The sequence below is a fragment of the Cotesia typhae genome, unplaced genomic scaffold (assembly GCF_013202065.1).
Source record: "Cotesia typhae breed Kobodo isofemale line unplaced genomic scaffold, CoteBio_Ctyphae scaffold_91, whole genome shotgun sequence".
Lineage (NCBI taxonomy): Eukaryota > Metazoa > Arthropoda > Insecta > Hymenoptera > Braconidae > Cotesia > Cotesia typhae.
The window spans coordinates 1,150,841-1,168,458 of NW_027423781.1; the positions used below are offsets into that span (position 1 = coordinate 1,150,841).

General features: G+C 33.6%; 1 protein-coding gene across 6 annotated transcripts in view; it reads right to left on the bottom strand.

The window, feature by feature from the left end:
* The window catches only part of Atg16 (Autophagy-related 16), a 162,484-nt gene that overhangs the window by 24,652 nt on the left and 120,214 nt on the right, over nt 1–17,618 (bottom strand). The window contains exons 11-15 of one of the 6 annotated variants that reach the window (XR_012480917.1): nt 14,487–14,666; nt 13,581–13,665; nt 13,353–13,499; nt 7,154–7,635; nt 3,876–4,409 (exon numbers count right to left, since the gene is read on the bottom strand). The exons of 3 other annotated variants lie outside the window; for them this stretch is intronic. Coding sequence is in view for 2 of the 3 variants with exons in the window: in XM_074258401.1 (XP_074114502.1) it covers nt 4,313–4,409; nt 13,353–13,499; nt 13,581–13,665; nt 14,487–14,666 (509 nt within the window). In the remaining variant the exon portion in view is untranslated. Of the gene's footprint in view, nt 1–3,875; nt 4,410–7,153; nt 7,636–13,352; nt 13,500–13,580; nt 13,666–14,486; nt 14,667–17,618 lie in introns of those variants that run through there. 2 more of the 6 variants (XM_074258401.1, XM_074258402.1) reach the window with 2 other exon arrangements.

The following is a 17,618-nucleotide window of genomic DNA, read 5'->3' on the forward strand; positions in this document are numbered from 1 at the left end:
CGTCTCGGTCTCGGTCGTCAGTACTTGTACTCGGCGGCAGAAAGAAAAGAGGGTACAGTCGAGCATAGTATAGTAACGAATAAAGTTATGAGTCCGCTTAAAACTTTTAAAAAGAATAAGAATACTAGTCTCTCTTGGAGTATAAGTATACCGGTCTCTTGACTTCCGTAACCAAAGAAAATACCCTGGTAGTCGGTACTCAGTACCTCATAGTGTCTCGGAATTTCTCTATTTCAGTATCTCGACACTCGGCTTTGCACACATACATTTATTTTATTTTATTTAATATAAATGTGTGTATGCTTCTCGGAGCTCTATGTAAGAGACTCTGGAGAACGCGGGCCAAAATCGTTCCGATTTACGGCCCTTGGCTCCTCTAGTGCTCACTTGTAAATATTTTTTACGCGGAGATTACCCGAGGTCTCTACTCGATGTTAATAGTTTGTGTCCTTTTTTTATTTTTCCGACATACATGTTATTACATGCTATTTACTTGACATTTATATTTACTTACACATGCTAATCTCGGGTATTTCATTTATTAACGCACTCTGCATAACACCGCTCAAAGTTAAATTAAAATTCCGGGATTCGAGATGAAGGAGGCAATTTTAATTAATTAAATTAAAAAAAAAAAAAAATTATACAACGAATTCTATTTCCGAGCATAGGAGGAAATTCGTTTGACGGATAAACTCGATTGCGGTGTTGAGTTACGCGGTACCGATTTCAGATAAATTATTTTATAATTGACTTGACGTACACTTTGTTTCTCCCGGTTATTTTATCTTTAACTCGAAAAAAAAAAAAATTGCCTTGATTTTAAAATTTATTTTATTTTAAAACTTCTCACTTCAATTTATCAGCGTTAATATTTCCCGAAATTCAAACTCTCACCCCGGAATTTAACTCGAAAATTCAAAGCGTTAAATCCAAGCTTCCATTAAAACCACAGTACAAATTCCATCTCATAAACAAGAAGCTCTATTTTGTAAACATCTTAAAAATTTTCAAAATTTATCTAAACTTAATTATCATTAAATGAAATTAGAAATTCTCCGAGTTCCTTAAAAGATCCTCGTCCCAATAAAAATAACTCTAAACCCGTTTCCTTTTATTCTAGTCTTATAGTCTCTATTCCTTGGAAGCCTCAGCTTGGAAAATTTCATCGGGAAATACTATTTGGCGAATGTGTCGGTATAGCTCCCATCTGTGTACCGAACTTTTCTCAATTCTCAAAAGGTTTCAAACTTCCCTTTTCCACTCGGTGTCGGTGTGGCGATGCCATTCTTACACGGATAAAGTCAAACTTTATCCATTCGGTTTCTCGGGTTTTTTTCTTTTTCTTTTTTTTTTTTTTTTTTTTTTTGGTATTATTACTCTTTACTTTTTTACTCAATCCACCCACCCTCCATTAGTTATAACACTCCTGACTCATAAAAAAAAAAGGATCTAAACAATTTACACTTTTAGAGTCAATCCTCGTAATATCTTACCATTAATAACAGCAAGAACGAAAAAATTTCTCAGTAAGTTCCTGTATCTACTCTTCATCTTGGTAGCTTGTAAACCAATCTCCACCGATCACATAATACCAACAATATTAAAACTAAAATAAATATCAAACATAACTTAACCACAAATTCACTTTATTATTCACAAAATCTTATTATTTTAACTGTCGAACTTGTACCGATTAATCGGCAAAAAATTACAAAGAGAAGAGCATGAAGACGGAATACATATGACGCACCGAGCAACACTGAAAGCTCTTTCGCAAGCGGGCAAAAGCTCTAACTGCGTCGACTCAGATTGGGGCGGTTCGGGGACAAAATGTGTTGGAAGAGGGGCGATGCATTTTATAGGCGAGTTGGGGTTCCAAGGGTGAAAGGTGGAAAGGCTCAAGGTGGTAAGAAGGGGTGAACACTATCAACATGTATATTTTTTCAGTGTATGGGATACGGGATGAAAAGAAGCTTAGACGAGAGATCCATCGTCCGGTGATTGATTGGCAGAGCAACTTTTCGACTGATTGAATATTTTTTAACCTATCGATATCTCACGTATTCGATTTTCATTTCTATTTCCATTCGCGTTCCCGTTCGCCAGGCTGAGTTTTCATCAGAGCCAAGAAATCAACCTCTATATCTCTGCATCTATCTATCTATATCTAAGAGGATAATGGCCAGAAGAGGCAAACTGCCGTGCGAGAAGAATAGTGTGAGACATTTCCCTACGGGGAGTATGCGGTTGTTGAGGTGACCCTACGTCCAGCGGGATATCCCTTACAGGATTTGCTTGAAGCTCCGGGATCTCAAGTATCAAATCGGCTCATTTATCTCCAGATGTTGATTAATTCCAGAGGTCTCTGCTATTTATTGCAAAATACTGTCAACTGGCAATTAAAGAAATCTAGGCAAGTAAAATTGGCGTTTTCGGATAGCTTTTCATGTAGTTTCTTATATAGGAATCTAGGGTAAGATCCGACGATAATTAATTTTTTTTTTAATTTCCTATGTACCCATTCCTATGGGAACCCATAATTCCCATAAGCTCACGTGGATGTTTTTGATAGGGATAAAACTGGATCATACTGTCGACAATGGGTTATTGATTATTGATTACCAAACCAGCGGGTAAAATATCCGAATGTATTAACGAATGGGACAATAATCAGGATCGGGTCTCTCATTCGGTGTAAATTAGTCCTGGATTGATTTAACGAGTATCTCCCTCGCGCTCTAATTTAAAACTTTATCTATCTCGGTTTTATTGAATTGAAACATCTGTAGCAGTGATCGTGATTGCAATTTGCCGGTGTCGGTGCACCCACGAAAAGGTGCCATCCAAATCCAAAGTTCTATCTTTATCTTGAGACTCCCGGTTCCTTCTCACCCTTACTTAAGTATAAGGATAAGATCCTTGGCTCAGAAGGAACAAGAACAAGAAGAAGAAGAAAGAGAGTTATGTCTGTCTCTGTTGTTAGTTAGACAATTTAAGTCTCACCGCGAACTTGCCAAAGATCGATTCGTTATAGTTGTGACTACTCGAGTAGGAGTGAACACGCCAAGTCGAACGGAAGTGAAACACGTGGCGTCACGCTCGACAGCAGCCAACTAAACTTTTACATCGTTAGTACAGGACACCCAGTTTCAATCACTCTCTTCATGCTATTCTCTGTCCTATTACAAGTATACGTATTATGTACATGTATGTGATGCCGTCGGGTGAATTTATTGTTCCTATACAAATCTCACACATTCATCCTCAAGTTATTCATTACTCTGATGTATTTCTGTCAACTTCTACGGCAGATTCTGCTCTCGTCACTGCATTATGCAAAAACACTCCCGATTATATCAATCACCAGCTACATATGCTCACTCTCTAGTTTTATCTGTGCACTATACGCATCATCAAGTTCATAATCAAGTGGCTTAAAGTTGGGCAAACTTGTCTTTAGCAACAAAAAACTTTTTTTTCCACTTTGTAAACATATGTTAATAAATAAATAAAATTTCACTTTATTAATTAATGATTTTTGTTAAATTGTACTGTACGAGATCTTTTGACGGTAGTAATTCAAAAAAAAATTTTTTTTTCATGTTTTGGACAATTTTAAGTTGATTATCAAAAAAATTTTTTTTCGTCCGCCCTTTTGGCACTAAGCCCTATCTTACTTTCGGAGTACGCCCTTTTGGCATTTGTCACGCGATATAATTTAATTTTAAATGAATGCTGGAACAAAATATCTGTATCCTTAGGTTCTTTGCAATAAATTAAAATTATCAGAGGAATAATATAGTAGCGAGGAATAATGACAAAGTAAATGCTTTAAAATGACAAGATATTCCTTTTACTGTAAAAAAGTTTTAATCATTTAATCTTGTTATAAAATTCGTTTAACTACATTAATTAATGAGATTATCAGCGTTTGTACGTAATTAAAAAATAAATTACATACAAATTATAGTAATTATTATTATTATCATTGATTGTTAGTAACCCAATACAACCTGAGTAAATTATTTTGTCCGTTAAGTTTTAATTATCAGTCACCAAAATATTTTATAATTTTACATTAATCACATCAAAACACGATAAAAATATATATATTTACTTATATATATGTAGATGAGTGCGGAGTAATAATAGTTATAATAATAATAACAATAATAATAATAATAATAATAATAATAATAATAATAATAATAATAATAATAATAATAATAGGTCTATTGTATAAAATTGGAGAGTAAAACAATAATAAAAGGGCGGTTTGTTCAGTTTTGTCTTGTCTACAAGCTTCGTATCAGACATGGTTGCCCCAAACAGTTGCCATCTTAGCGCGGTCCACAGATGCTAGATACGTTCCATGGGGTTGCCAGGCTACTGCTGTCACCGCAATTCTGAAATAAAAACAAACCAATAAATTATTTTTTTCATTTAATAAAGCCATTTGTGGTTCTTAGAAACATATTTAATTAAAAGTTCTTTAATTTTAAATTATGGGCAAAGTATTAGAAATATCAAAAAATTGTAAGAATCCTTTTTTATAGAGAATTTTATCTTCTTTAAAAAAAGGTTATCAATTTCATTGTATCTTTTACCGTTTAGCCGAAATGGTGATTTGAAAGTTTCGGGAATGTAATTACAAAAAAAATCTTAAGTAAATTTTTATTTATAAGTAACCCCGCGGCAAAATGGATCGTATTATTTTTTGTAAACCAAGAGGAGGGTTCTGAGATCGAAACAATGGGAATCTGGGATGTGAGTTTGCAAAGCAGGTAAATCCAGAGGAGATATATCTTTAAAACTCGCATAAGTTAACGCCGGACTTGATAAAAAGTTTCATGTCGCCATCTTGAAGCGAGCTTTAATATTAGAAAAAGAAAGAGAAAATAGTTCCCGAGGAGTGTATGTTTAAGAGCTAACTTTTATTTAAATTAACTCTAGCTAATTAACCCCCAGAAGCTCTAGAAGCTCAAACACTACCGATCACTATTATTATTATCATCTAGTTATTACAATAAAATTTTCAGGTAAACTTAATTAAGCGAAGCTCCAGAGCTCTGTCCGAGTAACCGTGATACTTATATTAACTTTGAGTAATAATACGCCCTCATTTTATTATTTTTTTTTTACACAATTCTCATCTTGTCTTTATCTATATTATTAAGAGAATAAGCAAAATTTTGTGGCCAAAGTATCTATATGATAAAGTGGGTTTCTATGGTTGAATTTTGTATCGATCGAAAAGTTTTGACCTGGTGTTGTGCCTTTTCTTGGTTTCATATCATTCTCACCAATAGTCAATTTAACAAAAGCCATTATTTAATAACGCAAAATTTTATTTCTTTATAGTTCACAAGTCATAGCAGTCACATAGTGACTGCAAGGTTACTAGTACTAAATTAACGCCATGAATTTATTTTGAAATTTAAAATTTTATTTTACATATTAAAATTATAGCCGTCGCGTATGAAAACATTCAATTTTTAATTTTTTCAGCGCAATAAGTAGTAAGTAATAACACACACGCATTCATAAATCTCCGTAATAACTATCTTATATATATATATATATATATATATATATATATATATATATATATATATATATATATATATATATATATAATATTTAAAAGCCTTCGAATTGGTTGGCTCAGTACAGTACCTCCTTTTAACGATTGAAGCACGCAATTATGTCTACGTCTACCTTTGAGTCGTTCGCAAGGTAATTGACTCGCGAAATTGGTTGCTGTGACCACCGACTAGTTACTGAGACCACCGAGCGACCACCGAAACCGTCGGATCATCTTTCCAACTCAAATTCCACTGAACCTTCCTTCGCTTCTCGTTTTACCATCAACTCAACTTTGAATTGTTGGTAATCTGACATGCTTCTAATTTCGGTTATTGTAAAAATCCTCCCAGATAATCATCCCAATAAGAGATATTTTTTACTGATAAAAAAATTAAAGAGTAAAAATTTTTAACCAAAAGAGTAATTTTAAGTTTCATTTTTTTTTATCAATATATCGCGTGACAAATTTTTTTGGAATTTTTTTTAAATTGTAAAATTTTTTTTTGTAACATTTTTTATTTTTATTTTAGAGTAATTTAAATGTATAATTTGAGAGATAAATTTTTTTGAACTTGAAATTTTTTATTTTTCAAATCAAAACATGTTTGCAAAGTAATTGGAAAAAAAAATTTTTTTTTACGCCCTTTTGGCATTTTTCACTTGATACAATTTAATAAAATAATCAAAATTAAGGCTATCCTGTGTTATCAATCTTTTAGTAGAGAGTTTACGAAACTTAAAAAGTTGTTAATATTTCAATAGTCTTTTAGCTGCTTTTTTACTTATATCTATTTTCCGAAAGTGAACAATATATTTATATATATGTCAGTATATTGCTGGAAGTGAAAAAGTACCGGCGATCTGTTATACTTGCCAAAGTGCTCTACAAAATAACCTATCTTTTTTCTCTTTCCATCTTCATATATACATAGAAACTATAGAAGATATATATCAATGGAAGTAAGAGGGAATAAAAGTATAGTCGGTTTTCGGTAGCAGTGACGTTCCTTGGAATTTGTTACGCGAGGGAATTTCCACTTTACCAGTGACGAAAGGTCGAGGCGTGATGTAAACCCAAACTAAAATGGTGGTACAGGCTTACGTTTACCATTTTCACACATCATGTTAAAGAATATTGTTAAACTAAGGAATTCTTGTTATTTTATGTAAGAGACTTTACAAGCAATACCCAGGGTAGTACCGCTTGAATGCTAACTCAAAGACTGACGAGACTCTATTGACAACCAATAAACTCAGACAGTTATAAATTTATAACCTCACAAGTCTACGTGCCGGAAAAATAATGTCAAGTATTCATATTAGAGGTTACAACTGTTCCCATATATTGGGAAACTTTTTTTGGACATTCTTCACTCACTGATAAAAGGATTTGTTTGGATTTAATAAGCTTTATTAAGTGTTAAAAAATTATTTTTTAACATCAAAGGATTTAATAAATATTTATTATCAGTTAATATTTATTTTTGAATTTTTAAGAATAAAATTAATAATAATGTTAGAAACTAAAAAATATTGCAACCGGCCGCTTATCTGGTTTACGTACCATGAAAGAGGAATAAATTCGTTATGTGTAAATAGTGTAGCGTTAGATGGCGTTGGAGCTAATTTTCCTCTCGATTGATCACTACGTGCCCGTTGTTTTAAAACCTCGTACCTCAGCCACCTTGAACGTAGAATACAGGTTTGATAACGCGTCACACCTTAAACTATCAGTTAGAGCTCGGGTTCTCGACCACCTGCATCGGTCCCAATCCAGGATCCAGCACCCAGCAGCTAATCATTGTATGCATTGTCCTTCTCGAGGTTCTCTGCGACTTAGCAGGTTCCCTGGGGGCATGGGATATTGCCACGAGCCGGCACGTCATCAATGACCGGTCCATTAGACTCTGGTGTTTGTTGCCCGAAAGGAATTTCGTCTATCTCAGCCTCTATTTCTGGGGAACCAGCATCAGCACTAGCACCAGCTAGTGTCAATTTGCCTTTAGTTAGTCCTTTATCCCCTTGCAGACTCCGAGATCATTAAACCTTTGATTAAAACATAACGTTGCTATGGTAATTGTTATTTTATTGTAATTAAAAAGAATTTCCGGGTTTTGTGTCTGAGCGTCAGGATGTTGCGTATTCTCATACATTCCAAGATAGTGTTACCGAGAGAGAAATGTGAGGGGGAGGAGGAGGAGGAAGAAGTACTTTATCTAATTACTAGCGGGAATTAACTTTGCGGGACTGAGACTGAGGCCTGAGAATACCCACAAGAGATTGAGATTCGTTCATTCCGAGGTATTTGATGTTGATTAGTTGGAATTTATTATTTGGGAGGTAATTAAATCCTGAATCAAGCTCACCAACGCACTTTAATATTTCATTTTGACGGTTTATTATCAAATACTAATGAGATAATGTGTTTAGCCAAAATATTTATCACTGAATAATCAATAATTATTTAATATTTGGATTAAAGCTTACGATGAGGATTTAACTAAATAAAGGACTCGGATGACAAACGCGTGTGTGTCAAATAAAAGCACGCTATCGTTCGCGTAGCTCTTAATTAGTCCTCTCCCCAGTTGTTCAAGTATATATATATAGGGATTATTTAAAACCGGTAGGCGTTAATAATTCGTTCAACACACTTGTCCAATTACTTGTGTAACCGCGAGGATTTAAACTCCAGCCAATTATAAAAAATATTTATCGTAATTGTTGATAATTTAATCTTGAAAAGGTCTTTATTTATTTATTTGTGGGTTAAAAAAAATAGTAATAATACTAAATAGCAACTTTGCAGTCACTTTGTAGTTGCAAAAATTTGAGAAACAAAATTTTTTTTATTCTCTTAATAATAAACATAATAATAGTAATAATATTATTATTACTATTATTCCTACTAAAAATCAACGAATTAAAATAACATTTTACGACCAAAAAATAAAAACAAAAATAATAATAATAACAATAATAATAATAAATGAAATATATTGGGATTTCCCAGTGGTGGTATACAGTATCAACAATATAAAGGCTAGTTAATCCACGACTAGCAAGTTCATCAGGATTGCGAGTCACGTATTGACTTTATGTACAGTATAGAGTTTCCAACGCGATCTAATATTATGCTACTGACATTCTATGGCTAAATTATAACACCCAAAACTATTTACTTTTTTACGGGTGTATTACGTGTAAGATCAATAGTGTATTACTTTACAGGAAATAAAAATAAAATAGCTCCATCAGATCGAAATACTAGTTTATTAGATTCGATATAAAAATAAATAAAGTAAATATTAATCAACTTTATAAAATTTCATCAAATAAATGACCGAGCGTATACAGAATTGTACTGTTAATTAAATTCCTGAGAACAATATCAATCAGCGAGAGCGTGACAACTCAAGGACGGGAGGTGTAACGTTTAAGTATTAACGACTGATTGAAATAAAAGGAATCAAAGTGCAGTAGGAATTTATCTGAAGCGAGGATTTAATTAAATTAAATAAAATAAATTAAAATAGGAGGAGTTAATAAATATATGTATAAAATAACCGGGGAATTGGGGTGTCCAATTCTCGATCTTGGACACGTGACTCATCAACACTTTTCCACGTGTATTCTATCAGAGATATCCTTTTTATTCTCAAGTGGAGCGTCGGGGCTCCTATTCCACTCGCCGATATTATGTAATTTATCTTCGTCGGCTCTTCAGACATTTCTACCCTATTTTTATCTTGAGCTTAAGAGGGACGCCGGACCCGATTCTGGGTTCTTCTCAGGATACTGAGGGCCCCCGAAGCTTACGGGAAGAGGATAACGATAAACTTGGATTTAAAGTCCGCTGTTTAAATTTGTCAGCTTCAAATGTCGGTGAAAGGAAGTCACTTTTTTATTTAACGTTTTAGGGGATTTTTTTCTACCCTCTTCTCGGCCTGAGATTCAGCCAGAAGGGAATAATAGTCTCACAATTTTTTATAATTTTTAAATTTTCATTATTAAAGCCAAATTTTTCTAAAAACTTTTGTTCATCAGCTTAATTACTAATTACAGAGAATTTCTTCAATTACTAGGATATTGATCAAAAAAAAAAAACCGGGTGAAAATTAATCAGCCGCGTCGGAATGAGGGTAATAAAAGTTCGGAATTGAAAAAGAAACCGAGATGTTAATTGAAATTAAAAATTAGAGTAATAATATATATTATTAAGAGAATAAGAAAAATTTTGTCTCCTGGACTTATATCCCGTATAATTTAAGTTATACTCAGTAGAATCTTGAATATTTTTTTTTAAATTAATAATATAAAATTTATTTTTTCCCAACCCTAACGACTAAATTCCAGAATTTAATTACTCGGGATTTACGATGATATTTAAGGAGGTTGGGCCTTTCGATAAATAATAAATAATAAATAAAATAAAATAATTAAATTCGAGGGTTAAAAACTAGCTCGGAGCCAGAAGAGCCTCTTAGGATTACCGAAGAATTGTTTATACCGATACAAGTATTATAAACATTATATGTATTACCGGAGACTATGATTGTTATTATTGGGGGCATTATATATGTTATATGTTTAAAGCGTACACGCATTCTTGTTCAGCAAAAGCGATAGACCGTGACTCGGACAAGAGGCGGGCAAACTGCTTATTAAGTTAGTCCCGGTATGGGTATATATAGGACGAGAATGGGGACGAGCCTGGAACCTGCAACCCAAGAATTACGATTCCTTGGCAACGTCCCCTTTACGAGCAGCTCCAGGTTTAAGTAATAACAGTCAGACACTTGATATCATGTCACATATATGCAAGAGGATCTCCATTGTATATGCGTACACGGGCATTAAGATAATACTAATATCGGGTCTGCACTCCCAGCTTTAAAATACACTCTCAGTCTCTGTCTCATTTTCAATTAAAAAACGCGATACTATGTTATGTTACATACATCGAGATTTTATTACAAGATAGCCCGCCCATTGAGACATTAAACCGTGACATTTACATTCTTAAGAACTGATACTTTATCGGTAAGTAGTTACACCATTAACCATTATCCCATCCCTAATGTCTTAATACAATAAAAAAAAATTAGCAGCCTTGCAGTCACTATGTGACTGCCGTGACTTGTAAACTATAAATAAATTAAATTTTGCTTTATTAAATCATAACTTTTGCTAAATTGAGCTTATATCTTCAAAAATGTCAATAGTTCACAAGATACAAGGTCTTTTCTTAATTATGTATTTAGAGATAGAGCATAGATCATTTCTTAAATAGTAAAAACTCCTTCTATCAGTATACTATTAAAATTAAACTTTTAAAAATATTTATAGAATTATATTGAAGCGGTAAAAAAATTTTTTTCTCGTAAAGTTTAATAAAATAGATTTAAAAAGTATCTCTCACGTCGAAAAGTAAATAACAAGTGAAATGTGGGCAATACGGATTTGGATTTGCCGTTTTAGTGAAGTAAAAAAAAAGGGTTAAAAAAGTGCGACAACATATAGCACATTTATAGAGGTCTCAGGTTGGAGCACGTAATGTTACCATTGAGAACATATCCCACTCGACAAAGTATAAACTGGTATCCGGGCGAGCTGGACAGCGCATGTACCTATACTGGACTTTACAGTACTGCTCTTTTTCTTTTCCTTTATTTTTATTGTTACTATTTCTGTTTTTCTTTCTCGATACTGTCGAGGGTAGACACCGCCGGTCTGGACTCTGGATATCAGTAAGCTATACCAGGAGATCTGAGATTAGGGTGAAATCAGTAGGAAATAAAAACAAAGAAAAGGATGAGGAAAAAAATCAAGAAGACAGTTGAGGTTAAGGTGGACCGGTTCACAACAATGTTGTCGGGTTTTCTTAAAACTTTTTCACGTCTTAATTTAACGTATTAAGAGAAACAACAATGTCGATTCTCTTTCTACTGCACGGGAGAGTTTTTAAATCCAGAATTCAATAAAATAAAATAAAAGTTAAATTAAACGGGGAAAAAAAAAAAAAAAAAGGTAATGACATTCTCGTTCAAAAGTTCTTCGAGTATTTAAGTAGGATTACTCATTGTTATTTCACCCAAGTAAATGCTTCTTGGTTTATTTAGATTTTTTTTATTGTTATCGGGGCATAAAAATACACTGAATAGTTTAAAACCGCGGACGAGTGGCCAGCGGAAAGGGGACCGAGAGCTTTCAATTGTTCAGTAATCACATTGTATTTATAACGATTTATATTCAAATGAATTAATTAAATGAGAAAATTATTTTTATCTTTATAAATTCATTCTGAAAATAAAATCTCTTGAATTTATTAATTGTTTCCAAAGTAGTCATATATGTGACTACCTTGTGTCTAGTTTTCAGATATGACCATAAAAATCTTGACATTATTATTATTATTATTTCTACTAAAAACCCTCAGGCAGAAAATATCAGAGGATAATTGAGCATAACAGGATTTTTCCGACGGTAACTGACCGCAAAAAGCCACTCAAATTCCAGAAGTTGTTTGTAAACGTCTCGGAGCTTTGGGTTCGTTGACAAAACACCCCTTGAGTATTGGCAACACTGCCAAGTGATGGTATCGCTTATTATTATGGTTTGAGGCAAGATTCGCCATTCGAGTCATACCCGATTCGGTAACTCGAGTATTTTGAATGATGGCTGCATTGCTTCCTGAGCTTTCACCAATATCGGGAACGGAGATCCCCTCCCCTCCCCCCTGCCTTGTACGAGCCAACCCGCTGATATTTATTCAACAATCCTTTTGTTGTATAAATAACTCATCCTCTTCCCCTCGATTCTTTCATCCCGATACTGACATGGCCATCAGCGTTAAAACATATTCGACATCAACGTGAACATCGACATCAACGTCGACATCAACAAGGACGTCGCCATTCTCTGGATAATTCATCCTCGATAATAAATGAGGTTATAAATCGGGAAAAGCGGAAACGCGAGAGGAGAGAGTGGCTCAGTTTGATCGCCCTCGACAACTTTCAGCAATTGGTGTTACCGTATTAATGCCCCGATAATGCCAGTGCATTGTGAACCTGGTGGTAGTTCGTCCTCCTTTTCATCCTTGTACTGGAGCTTTAATCGATTTTATCTTTACCCAAAGTAGAGGAAATGAATGAAAAAAAAAAAAAAAATTATTTAAAAAAAAACCACTTAATGCTGCATTTGTCGTTTTTTAGATTTTTGTCTGTTACATTTAGTTCTGTTATTTATTCATGTACTTTTTAGGTTCCAACACGAATAAGCTGGGACTATATTCCGCGGGGTTTTAATATTAATATCGGTTTATATTTTATGTATTTATGTGGATCGGGAATTATCAATATGGATTTAGTGAGTAAATAATTGGGGATTTCGGTGATTGCATAAGGATTTAATTATTTACCTGTCAGAGCATTTAATATTGATGGCTTTTATTAGTGGTACGGAAAAATTAGCTTAGGAGATTTTAATTTTTTAATTAAAAAACAAGACAATAAAATTTAAAATTTTTCTGTAATTAGTAATTAAGCTGACGAACAAAAGTTTCAAACCTAATTTAAAATCGCTAAAAGATCCTGTTTTTAATTTTTTTTATTATTATAAAGTTTTAGATAAAATCAATTTCGTGAATAAATCGCTGAAAAATTCCAACGAGATGTTAAAGATCAATCACGGCATTTAATAAAAATGATTATTATCAATCAATCAATCAAAGAGTCTGTTATTGAAATAAAAGTACTCACGTATGATCTCTGAGTATCGTTTCAATTTTGTTGGTGATGACATTCCAAATAAAAACACTCCCATCAGCGGATCCGACCGCGATATACTGTCCGTCCGGGCTGAAGGTAGCTCTCGCCCAGTCGCAGCCCACCTTGAATCCGTCCGCGCTGAAATAAACATTATTTAATATTGAACAATGTGAGAGAAGGTACAGTTACAATTTAAAAAAAAAAAAAAAAAAAACTCACCTGAATGATCCAACGATTTGTTTCATACGTAGATCAAGGAGCTTAACCGTATCGTCTCGCACGCAACTCAATAAATAATTGGCGTCTGTTAACACAAGAAAATAATTATCAATATAATAACAACGAAACTAGGCGTTAAGTATTTTTAATTACAAGTAAGCAAGTGTATCTCTTAGTCTTTTAGCTAGTACATATTCTGGCGAGTACTTTATCGGAATCCAATTGGAATACCGGTGTAAGCTGGCGTGATCACCGCGTAGGGGGTCAATAACCAATCTACTATTTCTTACGGAGTTATTTTAGCTAAAACTGTTCCGTGATCTATCATAATTATAATAAAATATTTTTTTATTTCAATAACATTTAATTACAAGCATTGTTGATTGATACCGTAAACTCTGTTGTACTCGGTGGTACTGAAGAATTGGATTAATTAGTGGTTGTGTGTGTTTATGTATTAAGCCAACCAGAGAGCCAAATCCGAATCCGAATTTGTGTTTACGGTTAAAGAGTTGAGATTCGGCGGCTCTTCTCAATCGAAACCGAGCAGAGGATACCAATTCGTACTTGCGGGTATTCCTTTGAATGCGATAACCGGATAATTACCTCAGCCGGAAATAAAATTCTTTGGGGAATGCCCGACGCTGCTCACATGCTCGGGATAATAAAATACACTCTTTATTCAATAAGGAAGTACCTTTTTAAATTAACCGTTGCAGGATTTTATTTATTTATTTATTGTTTAATTTTCCACAGTAATATTATCAGTGATAGAAGGATTTAGTTCTATATTTAATAAGATTTAGTAACAAATTTTTCATTACCAAATTATTTATTGCTATAGGACAATATTCTAGAGATGTTGTAGAGTTTGATAAAACTATGAATAAATTTATTAAAAATTACCTCGTGATAAATCAAGTGACGTGACCTTTCCCTGCAGTAGGATGTCATTGGAACTTGACTCGGCTCTGGTATCCCAAAATCTGATTCTCTTGTCAAAGTGACCGCTGATTATGGTGGATCCAGCTCCATCAGAGGTGACGAGGTCGTTGCAACTCGATCCGGCAAATTTGGTCTCAATGCCTGTGTAGCAATCCCACAAGTACCCCAAATAAAGTTTGGTTATTTGTCAAGTAAGCTCGCAGCAGAGCCTTTGACATTAGTTGAACGGTTATTGGTATGTAAGCTGCAAGGACCAAACAGGAGAACGAGGATGAGGATCGGGAAACTGAAAAGGAGTCCTGGCTTCGAAAACCGCAACGCCTGCGGAAATGTGTAGCTTACATATGGCTGAGAGACTATAAAGTGGATAAATAATGAGGTTTGAGCTTACGCCCACCGCCTGACTGGTTGCCTGCCTGCCTTCTGTATACTCTATACAAAGTCGTGCCATCCCGAGTCACCAATTTCGATTTTCCTTACCTTATACCTTATACCTTATATCTTATATCTTGTGCCTTATACCTACAATGTCCTGGATATATCTCTCACTCACTCTAAACCTCTTATTCGATCCCATATACTCCCTGGAATTGACGATACTACCAACTTACCCCCGTTATACTACCCCGCCTTCATTATATCCATACCTTTACTTATATTATCAAAACTTTGTTCCGAGTGTACACAAATTGAGATTTATATTTATTGCTCTTTTTGTTCTATGGTAAATAATGTTTCTTACTCGGCAAGAAATTTTCTTTGAAAATTACCGTTTAATTCATGAAAATTGAGTTAGAGCCATCTAAAAAATTTTTTTTTATCAGCTATTTTTAGTATTTTATTTAATCCACAGTAATTGTGGAACGAAAAATATTTTTCATAATTTTTATTTTAAAAATGTTAATAAATAAAAATGTTAAAAATAATAATGTTAATAAATAAGGGGACCGGATTATTATTTAAAAATTTTTTTTCCGTGTACAATTTTTACCATACGAAAAGCTACATTAAAGTTATTATTATTATTATTATTATTATTATTATTATTATTATTATTATTATTATTATTATTATTATTGATCGACTGTAGTAATAACTAAAGCAAAAATGTTGTATTTAAAATATGTTTTGTAACTAAAAAATATTTGTCAATTAAATTTTATTCGGTTACAATAAAATATTCAATTGGGAATAATTCAAACTGTCGAATTAAATGAAAATTGTAAATTGACGGTCGGTGCATTTACTCACAAAATTAAAACAGAAAAATAATACAATTGAAAAATAAATATTCCATCTGTTCCTCCCTTTAAAATCTACCCCCGTCAGTCGACAAAATATAAATGTAATTTTATCTGGAGCATCAGCAAAATTAAATGAGATAAAATTTGATGGTGAATTTGCATTTAATCAACAAGTCATGTAAATAATCGCAGTAGAAGTTAAATTTAAAAACAAAAAAATTTACGGAAGTCACGGTTACTTTTTTTTAAATCAACAATCCGTGTAAGTTCAAATAAAGGTGTGGTAGGATAAATAAATGCCGGATGGATATATACTATGAATATTATTATTTTGAAACCGAGCAAAATCTAATGACAGAACTATGAGTATCGCGTAGATAGCTCGCGATGTTATATAACAACGCGAACGACGTTCCGAGCCCGAATGAAGCGATTTTGTGCCCTTGGGGGTTGAAAGAATAGCGGAAAATATGAAATAACCGAGTAGAGTCGGAGGACGCAACAGCACGCTCCCATCCCACCCGGGAAAATAACGCTCGCAACTTAATTCTGATACTCAGCCATTTTTTAACTCCCTCGAGCTAAATTTTATTATATAAATATAAACTTTTTTATAATACAAATAACTAAATTGGCTAATTATTTTTTTGTTTGTGTGTATCCCGATTCGTTTTGTCGGAAAAAGCGTTCACGGGCTCGGGGGAATGGAAAATGTAAGTGAAATTGTGAATATGAGCAGTTATTTTAGGAGTTATGGCCACTTTTATGGTCTGAAGTCAAAATTGTGAGTTTTCGATTTTTTGAATTTTCTTAGAGTCCCGATATTTTCTAAAAAAAAATTTTATAGACTCACAAAACACAAAGTTTTTTGTAGGAAATTTCCCGAGGAACAATATAGAGTTGTCAGAGTTGCATTTAATGCTATTATTTTAGAAGTTATGGCCACTTGAAGATCCGGAGACAGAATTTTCGATTTTCGATTTTTGAAATTTTTTTCCGCGAGACTAAATGTCACTGTGAGAGAATATTTAAATATACCAGAAAATCGAACAAGCTACGAATATTTGTTAAAATGATATTACTAAGTGTTACAATAAAATTGACAACTTTTTTTTCATTTAGTGCTTTGAATTGTTTATTGAAAAATTTAATTACTTACGATATTTCGTCTGGGATACATTGTCGTGTATTAAGATGCATAAAACCAAAAAAAAAATAAATAAATAAATAAACCCCAAAAATCGTAATTTATGATTGTTATATAAAGGTAATTATAGTTGATAAATGAAATTTATTACGTCGAATATAATCCAATTCTTTCTCGAGGAATAACGGGATCCATAAAATGAATTTTTTTTGCCTGGCGCCCTCATGTAGGAGATAGAGATGCGGTAATACTCTCACCGGGAGATTGGTCTTTTTTAAAACTATTTTCTGGGTGGTAGTTCCTACCTCGGCCCTTATCTCTCCCAGCGTTGCGCCGTATATTTAACCACTTTAGACGGAAATTAGATGTGCTGTAACTTATGAAAGCGCTGGAGAACAAGTCAAACTGAGAAAGGTAAATTCGCCAGGCCAGAACCACCTTCATCTCTTCGCTGTATATATCGATATCAGCGAGAAAGGTGGAACGAGGAATGGGATGAAGCGGGCTCTCGAGAACACTGGATTCTCTCCAGCAAATTAATACAATCCGGATTCTCATTGGAGTTCTCGAATCTGGTGTATACCAGTATCTTGTGTCAATACCCTCGTAGTCTTGGATCTTACTCACTATTATCCTATCGGGTGCTTTCCTCCAGGTCCAAAGCTTCCTTCCGAGAAGTTGGTACCTTCCTTCTTCTTCTAG